The sequence below is a fragment of the Nomascus leucogenys genome, chromosome 2 (genome assembly GCF_006542625.1).
Source record: "Nomascus leucogenys isolate Asia chromosome 2, Asia_NLE_v1, whole genome shotgun sequence".
Lineage (NCBI taxonomy): Eukaryota > Metazoa > Chordata > Mammalia > Primates > Hylobatidae > Nomascus > Nomascus leucogenys.
In genome coordinates this window covers 81010033-81027730 of record NC_044382.1, presented here as the reverse complement: position 1 = coordinate 81027730, position 17698 = coordinate 81010033, and the positions used below count along the sequence as shown (strand labels likewise).

The 17698-nt window shown below is 43.9% G+C and overlaps 1 protein-coding gene across 2 annotated transcripts in view; it reads left to right on the top strand.

Moving 5' to 3' along the window:
* PRKCB (protein kinase C beta) overlaps window positions 1-17698 on the top strand; it is a 385488-nt gene that overhangs the window by 344499 nt on the left and 23291 nt on the right. For both annotated transcript variants that reach the window (XM_003261670.3, XM_004087390.3), the window contains exons 13-16: window positions 197-335; window positions 4547-4627; window positions 4896-5003; window positions 10541-10681. In XM_003261670.3, coding sequence (XP_003261718.1) covers window positions 197-335; window positions 4547-4627; window positions 4896-5003; window positions 10541-10681 — 469 coding nt within the window. The remainder of the gene's footprint in view (window positions 1-196; window positions 336-4546; window positions 4628-4895; window positions 5004-10540; window positions 10682-17698) is intronic.

The following is a 17698-nucleotide window of genomic DNA, read 5'->3' as shown; positions in this document are numbered from 1 at the left end:
GAAAAGCACGGAGGTTTGCCGACCTCTTTTTATCTCCCTGCCAGATTATAAGCTGTTGGAGGTCAAAGGCTGGTTTCTACTGACCTTTGTGCCCACACAACACCTAACACAGTGTTCTATGCATAATGAGTGGCTGTTGGTTGGCTTGAAATGCATAGCGTTTAATTAAATCTCTAAATTCTTGTGTCTGCCATAGTGACCTAAAACTTGACAACGTGATGCTCGATTCTGAGGGGCACATCAAGATTGCTGATTTTGGCATGTGTAAGGAAAACATCTGGGATGGGGTGACAACCAAGACATTCTGTGGCACTCCAGACTACATCGCCCCCGAGGTGAGAGCTGCCGGGCACATGTTCACATTGCGGTGATGTACCCTCTGCTCCCCAGATGGTTGTGTGAGAGCTGGGAAGGGTTGAGGGTGGTACCTTGCAAGGGAACCTCGGGCAGATTCTTATTCTATACTCTAAATCCTCCCTTTGAGATCACACATGCAAATTAATTTAGCACACATCCAGAAGCCCAAGCCCAAAATACATCAAGGTTTGGGAGAAAATTTAAATAAAACCCAAAAGAACCATCCAACACACATCAGTAAAATTCTTCGTCAAACTGTTGTGGCTCACGGCCATGTGATACTGCCTAATTATGACATTGAAATGTTTGTTGAGAGAAAAAGAGCAGATCCTCTGGGCTGGCATATGACATGGGATCTGTGTCCTGTACACGTCCCTCAGCAGGAAAATGGACAATAGCCCATGATTTATTTATAGCATGAAATACTACCAGGCACCAATTCAGAAGAGTGAGTTAGATATATATGTAGATATGAAAAGATCTTCAAGACACATTGTTAGAGAAAAAAATCAAGGTACAGAATGACAAATACAAGGCCAGGTGTGGCGGCTCGCACCTGTAATCCCAGCACTTTGGGAGGCAGAGGCAGGTGGATCACTTGAGCCCAGGAGTTCCAGACCAGCCTGGCCAACATGGCGAGACCTCGTCTCTACAAAAAATACAAAAATTAGCCGGGCATGGTGGCACGTGCCTGTAGTCCCAGCTACTTGGGAGGCTGAGGTAAGAGAATCACCTGAGCCCCAGGAGGTCCAGGCTTCAGTGAGCTGTGATTATGTCACTGCACTCCAGCCTGGGTGACACAGTAAGACCCTGTCTCAAAAAAAAAAAATAAAAAAAGAAGAATGACAAATAACAGTATGATACTATTTATGGATGAAACAGAAATACACGGAACACTGTTCTGTTTTCAGTGAGTAAAAGCATACAAAAATCTGGAAGATTTCAAACTGATTTTATAACACTGGTTACCTCTGAGGATAAGGGAATTGTAAAGAGAAATTTAGCTATTTCTATATACTGCTGACATTTTTTACAAGGTAAATGTATTTGGGTATTACTTGAGTAATAAAGTAATTCTTTAAAAATAATAAGGCTTTACTCAGACCCAGTGAAGTTTTCCCTATGTGATATGCTTTGGTCTATTATCATTTTGTTAATTAATTAGATATGACACAATCCATAACACAACTTCCTGATAGGCCAGGGGTTCCATAATCTCTGATTCTCAACTCTAACTGCAGTTTAGAGTCATAAGGGAGCTTTTACAATGTAGGATGCAGCTGGGGCATGGTGGCTCACCCCTGTAATCTCAGCACTTTGGGAGCCTGAGGCAAGAAAATCACTTGAGGGTAGAAATTTGAGACCAGACTGGACAACATAGTGAGACCCTAATCTCTACAAAAAAAAATTTAAAATTCTCCGGGTGCACTAGGTCACACCTGCTGTCCTGACTACTCGGGACGCTAAGGTGGGAGGATCACTTGAGCCCAGCAGGTAGAGGCTGCAGTAAGCAGTGATCATGCCACTGCACCCCAGCCTGGGAAACAGAGGGAGACCCTGTCTCAAAAAAAAAAAAACACAAACAAACAAACAAACAAACAAAAAACAATGTGGGATGCCCAAGCCTCATCCCATTAGAATCTCTGCAGGTGGAGGCTCAGGATCTGTGGTTCTCAGAAGTTCCTCGTTGGTCCTGATTCAGGCAAGCACAAGAAACCCTGAACTGTGTTGCTGGTGAAGTTGCCTCCCCTCCAGCCTGCAGATGGGAGGGATAAGCAGCAGGTCAGGCTTTGTCATGAGCTAACCACATCACCTTTGGCAACTGCTGTCACATCCCGGGCTCTAGTTTCCTTTGTAAAAGGATTAACTTGTTGGGTTGTTATGAGAATCAAACAAGACTTGAAGTACTTTAAAAGTGTGAAAACACTTTTTTTTTTTTTTTTTTTTTTTTGAGACAGAGTCTCACTCAGCGCCCAGGCTGGAGTGCAGTGGCTCAATCTCTACTCACTGCAAGCTCCGCCCCCTGGGTTCATGCCATTCTCCTGCCTCAGCCTCCCGAGTAGCTGGGACTACAGGTGCCCACCACCACGCCCAGCTAATTTTTTTGTATTTTTTTAGTAGAGACGGGGTTTCACCATGTTAGCCAGGATGGTCGCGATCTCCTGACCTCATGATCCGCCCGCCTCGGACTCCCAAAGTGGAAAACACTTTCAATGAGAAGTGTTCTCCTGGAATGCTTTCCCTTCGTTGTCTTGAGGGTTACTTCTCAGAATGCATTTCATTCATTCATAATTGACAAGTAAAATTGTATACATTTATCATGTGCAACATGTTGTTCTGAAATATGTATACATTGTGGAATGGCTACGTTGAGTTAATTAATGTATTTATTATCTCACATACTTATTTTTTTATGGTAAAAACACTTAAAAATCCCTCTTAGCAATTTTCAAGAATACAATAGATTGTTATTAACTATAGTTACTGTGTTATACGATAGGTCTCTTGAATTTATTCCTCCTACTTAACTGAAATTTTGTATCCTGTAATCAACATCTCTGCATTTCTGATTTTGGAATAGAAATCAAAGTGGGAGATAGAGATCAAGAAACAAACATTCACTTTATAGCCAAGTTTGCTCAAGTACCCTTTTTGAGTTAAACAAGCAATAACTGAATTATAAAACATTCTAGGATTAGTTAACATTTTGAGGGCCTAATATGTGAAAGCCACCTAGTATTTCATTCATCCTCACATAACTCCATGATATAGAGATTATAGAAGTTAAGTAACTTCTCCTGTGGTCAGACAGCCAACCGGTAGACAGCAGTCAGGATTCAAAGTCAGACTGCCTAACCCTCAGACCTCAGCCTTTAGCCTTTGCTCTATTACCTCTTAACCTCTGACATGGTTAGTTTTACATCCCTGCATACTGAAAGGTGGACAGTCACATGGCTCTTCTAGACTTTTTCATGTTCTGGCAGTTTGGGAATATGAATTAAAAACTTCACAAGCATATATACCATATGATCCACCAATTCTACAGCTAGGAGTTTATCTTAAGGAAATACTTGGACAGATGTCCAAATATCTAATTACAAGAATATATGTTACAGCATCGGAAGAAACCCAATCAATTGGAAATTTATAAGATAGATTTTGGTATATCCATTCAATGGAATGCTATGCACAGATAAAAGTTGATTATGTTCATATACGAATATTAAATTAGCAAGGAAACCTTAAGTGAATAACTGGCTTTATTAAAGATCTATTGCCCATACTCCCAGCGCTTTGGGAGGCCAGGGTGGGAGCTTTGCTTGAGTTTGAGATCAGTCTGGGCAATATAGAGAGACCCCATCCCTACAAAAAATTAAATAATTAGCATGGTGGTAAGCACCTGTAGTCCCAACTACACAGGATGCTGAGGTGCAAGGATTGCTTGAGCCCAGGAGGCCAAGGCTGAGAGCAGTGAGCTATGATCTCGCCACTGCACTCCAGCCTGGGTGACAAAAAGAGACACTATCTTGAAAAAAAAAAAAAAAAAAGAAAAAAGAAAAAAAAATCATCCAAATACTAAAGTGTTTATGTAAAGCACACACATACACACAGAGTTTAATATGTATCCAGAGAAAAGAGTATGGAATGAAGTGGACCAAATATTAGTCATAATTTTTCTCTTAATAAAGGATTATGGGTGATTTTCATGTTATTATCTCAGCTTAGCTATCTTTTATAAAGAAATATTAAAATAGTGACAAATGTTATTACCTCTTAAACGTTTTTATTTTTAATTATATTTTAAAAACATGTAACATAAAATTTACTATTTTAACCAATTCTAAGTACACAGTTTAGTAGTGTTAAGTATATTTACATTATTGTGTAAATGTTGTAACTTTTACAGAGGAGTAAAGACAGTTTTTCCTTTTAAAAATTCCATGCTCACTGTTTTGAAAATAATAACAACAATACACCTTACTTAGTGCTTCGAAAAGGCAATGTGACAGCCACAGGTGTTTGCCCAGCTGCAGGTGCCTCTGCAAAGCATGTCTGTCATTCCCTGAGTAGCTAATGTAAAGAAACAGCTCAGGTGGGCACTGGCCTTCTTGTAAAAGAAGAGTGGAATCTGTTTCCAGAAGAAACATGAACTGCAAACCTCCCTGATAGGATGCCTTCTCTTTTCTAGATAATTGCTTATCAGCCCTATGGGAAGTCCGTGGATTGGTGGGCATTTGGAGTCCTGCTGTATGAAATGTTGGCTGGGCAGGTAATTGAATTTTAAGTGATCGATAAGAGAAGTCCTCCCTACCCCCATCCACATGGTTTCTTTAGGAGAATACATGTTTGGTAACAGCTCATAAATTGGAACCTGTATGACTTTCCTGGCCTTGGGGTCATACAAGTCTGTGGTCATTTGAAAGCCTGGGTGTGTGGCTTCACTGTGGGCCCCAGGGAGGAGGGTCTGCCAGTTGAGGGGAGCTAGGGGGAGGGTTCAAGCAGGGATTCTTCTCCTCCCACCCTCCCCTGTCATACAGGCACCCTTTGAAGGGGAGGATGAAGATGAACTCTTCCAATCCATCATGGAACACAATGTAGCCTATCCCAAGTCTATGTCCAAGGAAGCTGTGGCCATCTGCAAAGGGGTAAGTACATCTCTTAAAGCTGTGACCAGGACCACCACATACAGGCATGCGGGCTGTACCTTGCCCAAGAACACCCCACCAAGGGGGAACAGAGCCTGAACTCCACCCTTCACTCCATTTGCCAATATGAGAACTCTGGTGTGGAGCTGCTACTTCCCGGAGGAGAGAGAGCTTTTTTTCTGATGTGCACAGAAGTGCTGTAGAGAGCTGCCTGCAGCTGCGTCTTGCTGCTGGCTGGGCTGCAGTCTCTGAACTAGCACAGGGGAATGCTTATTGAATGAATGAGGTAGAAAGCACAGAAATTTTGTCAAAGAGCTGGAAGTCATGGGAAAGGGCCCAAGAACTCTTTGGCACAACTCAGGCTATCTTGCCCTGCTCTGCTGTATGTGTTTAGTTAATACTAAGAGCGTGCAACTTTTGTTCTAAAAAATACCACGCAGTGTTGAGGTTAAGGAATTCTCTAGATAAGCAGACTGAAATTCAGTGTACTCAAAATCCCACTGTCCCGTCTCCCCAGACGCACACAGAAATGGCTAAAAGGGCGTGCACGCTTGTACATCTACGGTTTATGCACAGGGCACCTGTGAAGAAAGCAGGACGTGTGTTTATGGGGAAGGATTGTTTGTTTTGAATCTTGTGTTGGACCAGGGCATACTCACAGTGACTTTTGTGAGATCCTAAAGATCAGCGACCCTCACCTTTGGAGCCACCAGGATAACCCGAAGTGCCTTACCAGAATGCACATGCTTCTGCCTCACCCCAGAGATTAAGTCTGGGTATGAGTATTTTGGAAAAGTCTCCATTTGGCTTGCAGACCACTACCTTTAAACATACTGTCCAAATGAAGTGATTTTTCAACTCTGATAGAAGCCTGAAAGCAATAGAATTAGATGCCCAGAAAATATGTTCCACGCATAATATGCTAATAAAGGATTTGCTCTCCCTCCACCCAGTGGTACAGGTTAGAACATGGCCGTGCCTTAATCAGCGCGTTCCCACCTGTGTGTCTGAATAAACCAGGGCTGCCAGTCCTAGATCTGTGGGATGCTTGCAGACTTTTCATGCCCTACTTTGCTCTTCCTGACCCCAGCCAGATGCTGGATGCACTGTCTTGGGTGAAGGAAAGCTGGGAAACTCAGGCAGGCCAATCTGAGGCTTGGCCCAGTTTGGAATAGCTGGGCCAGCCTCTCAGCCTAAAAGCGCCTTGTCACACTGCCTAAATTCCCACTCTCAATGAATCACCTAAGGTTTGCACCTCAGCAACATAGGCTAAGATGCATGTATCCCTGGGGAAACCACCTGTGAATTAGTGTCAACCCCGAACATCTAAAGTGAATTGCTTGAAAATATTTTCTTTGAGGGTGTGAGGCAGGGAGAGAGAAAATGAAGAATAGAGAGGGGAGTCCCAGAGGTGCATTAGGAACCCAAGCAAAGCCCATAAAGAAAAAGAAGGCACACATGAAGGCCTCTACAGGCCCCCGTAGACAAGTTATTGAAGGGTGGGGGCAGGTAGAGAGAAGGTGGTACCTGGAGCTTTTAGTTTGTTTAATAATTGCCGGCATATAAGGATCCAGAGATTTCTCAAAAACATTCAGGTTTCAGGTTTCTCTTGAAAAATCAGATCTTGCCACATTGGCCTGTCATTCTTACAAAGCACCAGTCAGCTGGATTGGAAACCATGGCCCTTTGTAGTTGGAGCTTGCCCTCTGTAATTGGAGCTTGCCCTCTGTAATTTGCAGAAATTCTCATTTGGCCAATTCTATCCAAGTTCAAATCCTGGTTCCGGCATTAATTGCCGTAGGACCATGGGGAAGTTGTTTGACGGCATCTGCTGATTGGGGCTAATAATAGCACTCCACATTGGGTTCTTTGCTGACTAAACAGCTGAATACTGTAAATCACTTAGAACAGAGGCCGGCACTCTGCTCTAAGCCCCTTGGAAGTTATTATTACTATTACTAGTGCTGACGCTATTGTTTTATCTGCCAGGTTCCTCTTGGCATTTGAGTTTGCATCCCCTGGAATTGCAACTTTTAAAGTAGGGGATTTTGGAGATCAAGGGACCCTTTGCAAATCTTGACCTTTCTACTTTCTAGGCGCGAGGTGTTTTGGTTTGGTTTGGTTTTTTTGACAATGTCTCGCTCTGTCACCCAGGCTAGAGTGCCATGGAGTGATCGTGGCTCACTGCAGCCTTGATCTCCCAGGCTCAAGGGATCCTCCTGCCTCTGCCTCCCAAAGTGCTGGGATTACAGGCATGGGCCACTGCACTCAGCCTAGGTGCAAGATCTTAAGCCACTTCCTTTGCATCTCTGGGCTTCTGTTTATTTTAAAAAATGGAATAGTAGTACTCATTGAAAAGAGTTTTTGAGAGCATTAAATGAGATAACATAAGAGAAAGCTCCTTGCATGATGTGGGCACATAGTAGGTGTTTAATATATCCACAGGGTCCTCCCCTTCACATGCCTGCCCTGCCTGGACAGCTGGGGGTTCTAAGTGGGTCATGGAGGAGAGAGGATTTTCCAGGTCAGCTGCCTTCAGCTCCCGCTCCAATTAGCAGTTTCCCTGGTAGAGCCATTTTCTATTAATTCAGGACCCATAACCTTCATGATTAACTAGGGTGACTCTCTTACTATTGAGTTTGGGGACCATTATTAATTGAGTGGGCTGAGTCCAATGGGGCTCTTCCTTCAAGGAGGGTACTCCAAAAACGAGTGATGCTCAAGCGAACAGCCAAATGCTTCCTCCGGAACAGCGAGCCCCAGGCGATACGTCTGGGAGGTGATCAGAGATTGGAACAGTGATGAAATCCAGCTGTCTACTTGGCTTCGGGCACATTAGAGCAGAGTGTGGGAACTGGGCAGAGACTCCGAATTAATGCTGGATGTTTCTGCAGTACCTTTTCTTTGCTTGGCATCCTCCTGCTCAGACAGAAATTCAGTTGAGCTTTTGAAAACAGTCACGTGTTTAATTGAAGCAGTGTCCTTTATATGTCCATTCCCTTAAAGGCCCGATTTTCTACTAAAAAAAAATTAGTAAAACCTTACTCAGATGGCTGTTCCCACTTTGAACAAACTTGAAGCAAAAAGAAGCCCAAATAGGCCGTACCTCAGGGTGAAAACCAGCAGACACTGAACAGCTGAGACTGAACATAAAGCTCTAAGAGTCCTGAGCCAGGAAGAGCTGTTCAAAGCCTTGCCCTGCTCCTTAGCTGTTTGACCTTAGAGAGATGACTTTACTTCTCTGCACCTACATTCTTTACCTGGAAAATGGAGGATAATAGTTGCTGAGGCCTCAGAGTATTGTTGCAAAGGTTAAAGAGTAATGGGTAATGGCCTGGAAGCCTTTAGCACGGAGCCTGAACGCATATGACGTTGTCATGCTCAGTACATGGAAGCTGTTATTGATACTATTATCAGTGTGAACCAAAACCTCACTGCCCTTTCTTTCCTCCCATCCTAATCTTACACAAATGTCAAGCCTTGGCTCAATTTCCTCACCCTCCATAAACCTCTCCTGACAAAGCCAGGCCACAAAAATTCCTGAGAAAACCACGTGTGAAATGCGCTCCCATTTTTCTTAAAAGCCCAAGTTTTAGAGCTAGGCAGAGGTGGAGTCTGCACCCAGCTCTTACTGACTCTGCCACTTCCTATCTCTTGAGTCCTTGCTGTTCCTCAACGTCTCTGAGTGTTAATTGCCTTTTTATTCAAATGGGAAAAATAGTATACTCACCTCATTGGGTTATTATGACTATCAAGGAAGATCATGCATGTAAATAAAGAAGTAGCAGCCGGGCGTGGTGGCTCTCGCCTGTAATCCCAGCACTTTGGGAGGCTGAGGCGGGTGAATCATGAGGTCAGGAGACTGAGACCATCTTGGCTAACATGGTGAAACCCCGTCTCTACTAAAAATACAAAAAATTTAGCCAGGCGTGGTGGTGGGCGCCTGTAATCCCAGCTACTAGGGAGGCTGAGGCAGGAGAATGGTGTGAACCTGGGAGGTAGAGCTTACGGTGAGCTGAGATCGCACCTCTGCATTCCAGCCTGGGCGACAGAGTGAGACTCCGTCTCAAAAAAAAAAAAAAAAAAAAAAAAAAAAAAAAAAAAAAAAAAAAAAAAGAAGTAGCTAGCTTAGAACGTAAGTGCTCAGTTAATTTCCCCACCCTGGAGGATACAGTTTATATAACAACTACATGCTTGTGTGTGTGACCACAAATTATCTTGTAAGGGGGCAACAGGTTGAGTGACTGTCCAACAGTGTAGGAATGAATTTCTGGGTTCATCCCTTCCCCATCATCAGCAAGTCCTGGGCAGAAGATTCTGCCATCATGGGCTGCTCAATGTGATGTCAACTCTGGAAAGCTTTTGGACTTGTGTGCTTCTTTCTTTCTTTTTTTTTTAATTAATCACCAACTCTTCTGTCTTTACTCTCCGTGCATTTGCTCAAGTCTTGAGATCGGAGATATTTTCATGCTGCTTTGGACTCATTTACAAGAGGAAGCCTGTCTGGTTTCATCTTGGAGCATCTATTCATCTTGTTATTTAGCACTCAGAGATCCAAAGATGGAGGGTTTTGATAATTAAGTAATTTAAATGGAACACCAAAGAAACCTCAGCGGCGTTGTGTGTAATGTATGGTACAAGGGAAATGAGCTGGGCTAGGTTTTGACTATTTAATGAGCTTTCAGAAAGTAATTACTTGAAACTTGGGCCCCTTTGACTAATACTTTTTCTTCTGTTTTGTCATTTTTGCAAGTGCTTTACTGAGAAATGCAAATGGTATCTGAATGAATGTAGCCTTTGCTTTTGTCAAACTCCAGTTTTCTTGTTGTGGGAGGAGGGAAGTTAGAAGATATTGAAACTGTCCTAATTAAATGCACTGGTAATTGCACAAAACTTATTCTTAAACCAAAATGGATAAATGGATCATGTGGCATTTCTTTTTTTCTTTCTTTCTTTCTTTCTTTTTTTTTTTTTTTTTTTTTTTGAGACGGAGTCTCTCTCTGTCACCAGACTGTAGAGTGCAGTGGCGCGATCTCAGCTCACTGCAACCTCCGCTTCCCGGGTTCAACAATTCTCCTGCCTCAGCCTCCTGAGTAGCTGGGACTATAGGTGTGTGCCACCTTACCCAGCTAATTTTTGTATTTTTATTAGAGACAGGGTTTCACCATGTTGGCCAGGATGGTCTCTATCTCTTGACCTTGTGATTCGCCCACCTAGGCCTCCCAAAGTGCTGGGATTACAGGTGTGAGCCACTGTGCCTGGCCCTCATGCAGCATTTCTAACTTGAAGTTCACTGCCACATTCAGGCTTCTTATTGATTAACCATAAGAGATGATTGGCAGTGGGTCCTATTATCAGCTCCTCTCCTGCAAAGTCCTTGCTGGGATTTTTTGCTGGGATAAAAAGCAAAAAACAAAAATGAGTTGAAATTCTTCATTTGTACTTTCTTTCCTAATGCATTGGAGTAATAATTTCTGAGTGTCTTACATTTCCTTTTCTGAAACTCATCAAATTCAATGTTTTTCTTTCTCTTGAAGCTGATGACCAAACACCCAGGCAAACGTCTGGGTTGTGGACCTGAAGGCGAACGTGATATCAAAGAGCATGCATTTTTCCGGTATATTGATTGGGAGAAACTTGAACGCAAAGAGATCCAGCCCCCATATAAGCCAAAAGCTGTAAGTAGCCCGTTCTCTCTGACTGCTGGGTATTCACACACAAGGTATTCTTGCCTGTGGCCCGTGTTTTCCAAATGCTCCCTGAGGGGTAGACATCAATGTATCTACTGGAACATGGGTGTATGTATTCACACATACGCACAAAATCACTGGGTACTAAGATGGACATTTCCATTGGCTCAGCTTAGTCTCTATAAAGATGGAAATGACAATGCCTATTGAATTTTTGTTTCATCGATTCAATTATTGTAACTGTCTTAGCTGACAACTTTCTGAGAATGGTTCTTGGGTGAGCAGAGTTCAGATCCATTTTTGGACTGTGATAAAGGATCTAATTTTGCCCTCATTCTTTCTCTTGGTTCAACTGTGTCATTTTCTCTTCATACTGACATTGAAAAGGTCATGTTGTTTATCTGAACAGTATTTAAATTTAATTCTGAAACATACACTATGTCTGAGTCAGTAAATAAGATGGCAGTTCAGCAGCCAGCTCCCACCCAAGGTGAAACAGAGTGAAGCAGAGACTGAAGTCCTCTTGAACTGAAGACCCCCTCCTAGAGGGTTTGGGTGTGGAGATGGCTTTGACATAAGTTTTATAATGCAAGAATAAAACTCTCACATTTCCCACAGTCCATGTACCCACAAGAAGGTTTTCTATCCCCAAAGACTCAGCAGGAAGTACTTGTTGGCATCAGGAAAGAAGAGTTTACACCTGAATTAATCAAAATGTGATTCTGCTGGGAGGATATTTCTTTGTGAAATTAAAGAGAGGGCAGACCTGGTGACTCGATGATTGGTTGTAAAACTACTGACTGAGGCTGAAGAGTGAACATAAACACCGTCATTAAAACCTAATGTTGTAAGGGTTTGAGTGTTCAGATGAAGAAGATAATAATGGTAGTTATTTTGATACTAGTATTGTTATTCATTTCTTGAGCACTTACGTGCTAGGCACGTAATGATAATAGTTTTGACATCAGAGGATTGTTATGATGCATAAAGCACTTTGAACAAGCCTGATACAGAGGAGGCACTCACAGAGAGCTGATCATGGTTTTCGTTAGCTGTGTCATACATTAATTAACGTCTCGATGTAGGGTCTTTGAGGGGCAGAATCCTGCTGCTGCTGTTCGTTAAGATAACATCTGTGTGTACATTGGGGTTGAAGAGGGCCCCACGTGTCATGAGCAGCATCACAGCTTTTATGGGACCATTTGGAAAAAGATGAAAAGGTAACCTGGAAAGGAAGAGTGAGCTGTTTGTTCAGGAAACCGGGAACTCAGAGATGAGATGCATAACTCGTGTGGTTTTTGTGGGATTATTTATGAGATCTCCAAATGTGGACCTCCCTTTCCCCACTTGGCCAGATGCGCACACTCCCATCCCCCCCAGCATAGAACCCAGTGGACATCTGGGGGTCATGTTATAGCTGTAGTGCAGTGGTTTTCAAAGTGTGCTGTCTATCAGTATGCAGTATCAGTATACAGTGTCACAGCCAGCGGTATCAACATCTCCTGAGCACTTTAGGAATGAAGTTCTTGGGCTCCACCCCAGACCTCCTGAATCAGACACTCTAGGGGTGGGGCCCAGTGTTCTGTGTTTGATAGGCTCTCCAGGTGACTTGATGAGCTCTCAAGGTTGAGAATCCCTGCTGTGGAGTTTGGTATTAGGAGCTCAGCCAGGGAAGCTAGGCAGAGACCAGAGGGAGGTAGCATGGGGAATCATCTCCTTTTTTTTTCTTTTTTTAAAGACAGGGTCTTCTTCCGTTACCCAGGTTGGAGTGCAGTAGTGCGATCATAGCTTACTGCAGCCTCGACCTCCAGGGCTCACGCTATGCTGTCACCTCAGCCTCCTGAGTAGCTGGGGCTACAGGAGTGTACGACCATGTCTGCCTAATTTTTTATTTTTATTTTTAAATAAATCGGGTCTTGGAGAGGTGCAGTGCCTCACGCCTCAAATCTCAGCACTTTGGGAAGCCGAGGTGGGTGGATCACCTGAGCTCAGGAGTTCGAGACCAGCCTGGCCAACATGGTAAAACCCCATCTCTACTAAAAAAATACAAAAATTAGCTAGGTGTGATGGTGGGTGCCTGTAATCCCAGCTATTCATGAGGCTGAGGCAGGAGAATCACTTGAACCGAGGAGGCGGAGGTTGCAGTGAGCTGAGATTGCGCCACTGCACTCCAGCCTGGGCAACAGAGTGAGACTTCGTCTCAAATAAAAAAAAATAAATAAATAAATAAATGTGGTCTTGCCATGTTGCCCAGGCTAGTCTGAAATTCCTGGGCTCAAGTGATCCTCTAAAAACCTCAGCCTCCCAAAGTACTAGGATTACAGGTGTGAGCCACTGCACCCAGCCAAGAGAATCATCTCTAAGTGGAAGACACTGGTCCTCCTTCTAGTCAGGGCATGGGGTGGTGGCTTCCAGAAGAGGTCACAGACTCAGATGCCTACAGAGGCCAAGCAGATAATATGAATGAGGGAAGAGGGCTGGTGAGATAGAAGAGAAAGTGTTGGAGATCGATGCAAGCCAGAGAGCAGGTGAGCTACCTAACAGGCTCAGCTGATGTTCACCTCCCGATGGCCTGCCCTGCAGGATGCAGCCTCCGCAGGGCTGCTCCATCTTCATGGTTTTCAGGGGCTAGAACTCAGTGCTGTGGGATGCAGCAGACCTGTGAGTTGATTGACAGATCCTGTTACAGTCAGTGTAGTATGTAGGCCCTGTGTAGTAAGGGCTTAGTTGAAAGGGTGTATAAAGTTAAGATGTTTAGATAAAATCTCACAATTTTGGCCGGGTACAGTGGCTCACTCCTGTAATCCCAGCACTTTGGGAGGCTGAGGCGGGCGGATCACCTGAGGTCAGGAGTTCGAGACCAGCCTGGCCAACATGGTGAAACCCCATCTGTACTAAAAATACAAAAATTAGCTAGATGCGATGGCATGCATCTGTAGTCCCAACTACTTGGGAGGCTGAGGATAGAGAATCGCTTGAACCTGGGAGGCCGAGGTTGCAGTGAGCTGAGATTGTGCCATTGCACTCTAGCCTTGGTGACAGAGCAAGATTCCATCTCAAAAAACAAACAAACAAACAAAACTCACAATTTCTTTTATATATCAGAACAAATTTTTGAAAATTAAACACAGTTCGGGGCAAATAAAACACACCCACACCCATATGTATCCCATGCATTGTTGGTTTATAGCCTCGGGGGTAGTGATGGTTCAAAGTCAGGTTGCTATTTAGCCAGCGCCTGTTAGCAATGGTTATGTACAACCAGAGTCCATTTTGACTGGTTAAATATTTTGAATAGCCCTGCTAAGCAGTAATGAATATAAAAGGTCTAGACTTGTGCCTGGCTCATAGAAAGCACTCAGGAAAAGGTAGCTGTTATTATCATTTATAATATAAAAAGATTACGATACTTTAGTCTTTATCAACAAGATCCCTCAACTGTTCTGCATTTGATATGATTTCCCACTGACCTATGTCTTGAATTCCTCCATGTGGGTTTAACAATGACTTTCAAAGTACAGTGATCAGGCTGTGCCACATACTTCAAAATGTTCTGGTACCAGCTCTAAAGGAGCAGGTGCTGCCTTCAATCTCCTTAGACTGAATTAGAAATAATAATAAATGATACATCATCCAGGTACAGTGGCTCATGCCTGTAATCCCCACACTTTGGAAGGCTGAGGCAGGCAAATTGCTTGAGCCCAGGAATTTGAGACCAGTCTGGGCAACATGGCAAAACCCCGACTCTACAAAAAATACAAACATTAGTGGGCGCGATGGCATCACCTGTAGTCCCAGCTACTCAGGAGGCTGAGGTGGGAGGATCTTGATCCTGGGAGGTTGAGGCTGCAATGAGCCATGATCATGCCACTGCACTCCAGCCTGGGCAACAGAGCAAGACCCTGTCTCAGAAAAAGAAAAAAAAGATACATCACCTACCCATTTTATCCAGCCTGCCTGTATGCTTTTTACATTGCAAATGCATCGCATCAGAGCCCTGCTCCCCGCAATCCCAGGATTTTATATTTCTCCTTCCTCACCCCTTCTTAACTGTCTGCCACTTCCAAAAGGCCCATGGTGAGCGTGTGCAGAGTTCCATGTGCCTTGTGGGATGTGAAAAGGCATGCATGTATCTGTCAGCGTTTCTGATTCATGCATGCTATTAAATAGAGTGTGGTGAGAGAAAAAACAAGGAACAATAACAGAGGATTATATTCAAACATCAGTGAAGGTTGCTGTTATTGAAGGTTCATTAAAATAACTTTAAATGGGTTTTTCTAAGTTGTTCCCAATGCCATCTTTTATTGTGGCAAGGAGCTCTTCACAGAGCATTGTTTGAAACTGTATTGAAATACACTAGATTTGGTATATTGTTGCAGGGAACAAGAGTCTTTTTTTTTTAATGTTCGCCTGGTTGTGTGTTGCTTTTGCTTTAAAACACCCAAATGGCTCTCCGTTGCCCCAGTCTCATATCTATTTCTCCTTGGCATATGTGGCTTTTGAGGTCTTCCAATGCTAGGTCTCTGTCCTCTTCCTAGCTTTAGCTCCTGACTCCAAGAACAGCATTCCTGGGCTTCTTTCAGTCCCTCAAACATGCAGTGCCTTCTTTTCCCTTGCCTGCTTCATCTGTGCAGAGCCATGCACCTGGGATGCCTGAAGCCCTTTCCTATGCTGTAACCAGCCCCCCGATCCCCACCGTGCCTTGCCTTTTCCCCCTCATCAAATCAGTAGAACATCATCCGCTCAGGGAGGCTCTTGTTGATTCCTGAGTAGATATCTGTTACTGTCCCATCAACAAATTCATCACAGGTTGTAATAACATGTTCAATCTCATGCCTGTCTTTTTGACTACTTTAAGATTGTGACTTCCTCCGTGTCAAATCCCAGTGCCTAGCATAGGGTTTAGCACATTATAGGTGCTCAAGAATTCTTACTGAATTAGTGAATGGCCATAAAACAAGATGCTGTAATACACTGTGTTGTGGAACATAAAGGAGTATTTAGGGATATATATTAGAGTGCATGGTGTTTTTCTTATGTACAGCAGGGTATCGCAAATAAATTGGTTGTTGTGTAAGTTACTACCCTATTTATAAAGGACTATAATTTGGCTGCTGATTTTGCAAACTGTCATGGCATCGTGTGGTTTTGCAGTGTGTGTTGGGAGAGGGTGCTGGTGAAGGATCTGAAGAGGAAATGCATTGAATCATAGGACTTTGGGTAGAGACATTTGCAGCTTCCTGCAGTCTAACATTGCACAGTCCAATCCAGTGTTACGGATGCCATGATGTAGCCTAGCAGAGTGTCTTAAATTTTAATGTGCATACACGAGTCACCTAGGTATCTGGCTAAAATTCTTACTCAGCCAGTCTGTGGTGGGGTTTCAGATTCTGCATTTCTCACAAGCTCCGAGGGGATAGGACACTGTGGGACCAGGGACTCTACCTTTATGTAGCAGGGGCTAGAACTCAGTGCTGCAGGGTGCAGCAAGCCTGTGAGTTGATTGGCAGAACCTGTTGTAGAAGTGCAGTAGGTAGACCCTGTGTAGTAAGGACTGTAGTGAAGGGGTATATACAGTTAAGTATAGAATGTTCTGGTGAAGTTATTGTTCAGGGCACACAGCAGGCTGTTGCTGGCCAGCATGTGGTAGGAGGAAGGTAGTGGTTTGGGTACTAAAGGGCGGACTGTGTCGCTGAGTGCATGATGAAGCAGTGGCTTGGGAAGAAGCGTGTGCTGGTTCTGTCCTCTGGTGGGGATGTTGTCAGATACTGAGTCATCCATTCAGTGGGTGATGAGGTTAGGTAATGTTCTAGGTGATGGGAACATAGCACTAAAAATAATTAACATCTCTGCCCTCATGGAGCTTATATTCTAGGGAGAGTGGGCAAAATAATAAACATAGAAACAAGTGAAATATACAATGTGTCAGAAGTTGATAAACATTATGCAGGAAGCTGAAGTAGGGATGGAGATTGGAAGAACCAGGTCAGGAAGATATCCATATAATAGAGTAGGTGGAGAAAATGACATTTCAGCAAATACAGGAAGAAGATGAGGGAGGTGGGAGCCATGTATATATCTGGGTGAGGGGGGAGAGTGATTTGGTTGGTAGCAGCAGCTGCAAAGGCCCTGAGGCAGGAGCTTGCCTGGCATGGTCAAGGGAGAGAAAGGAGTGCAGGTGGCTGAGCCAAGGGGTTGAGGGAGAAAGGAAAAGGGGGTGTGAGATCAGAGAGGCCAAAGGAAAGCACAGGCCACTGAAGGATCTTTGGCTTTTACACCAACTCATGAGCCAAGAAATAACATGTTCTGACTTTGGGTTTTTAAAGGATCCCTCTGAGTGCTGCAGGGACAAGGGTGAAATCAGGGAGACTGGTTAAGACACTTGCCATAATCCAGGCAAAAGGTAATAGGAGCTTGGGCAGGTTGGAGCTGTTTGAGAACCCCCAAGTTGGCATCCTCAGGTCCTCCTCAGTTCCTGGCATCTTGCAGGCACTCAGTCATTGTCTCATGGGGACATGAAGGCAGTGATGAACATGAGTCCCTGCAGACTGCCCACATGATTGCTCCTCAAGTATAAAACATGGTAGCCAAGAGTTTGGTCCCAGTAGCAATAGGATGAATAAATGAAATATATGGTTAGGAAAGCTTCTGTGATACAGAGTGCTGGCTTGCAGGGCATAGAGCAGGAGGACATGGCTGTACACTTGGCTGGACTTCCTCCTGTCCATCCTGTTGCGAAGGATGTAGTGATATCAGAGGGTGCAGTGGCTGAGGGCTGTACCCAGGGAGTTGCTTTGTGTCTGGGTGATCCAGCTCAGAACTTTGCTGACTTGTAGCGAAAGGTGCATTGAGCCCTTGGCATGGATGAGCATATTTGATTGCAGAAGTAGTAGTACATGGAGCTATAATGTCACAGGACGAGATATGCTAGGTAATATGTTCAAATCGAAATGCCTAATGGAGAGTTTGATGGCATTCATATATTGTCACGAATTGGCTTAATGA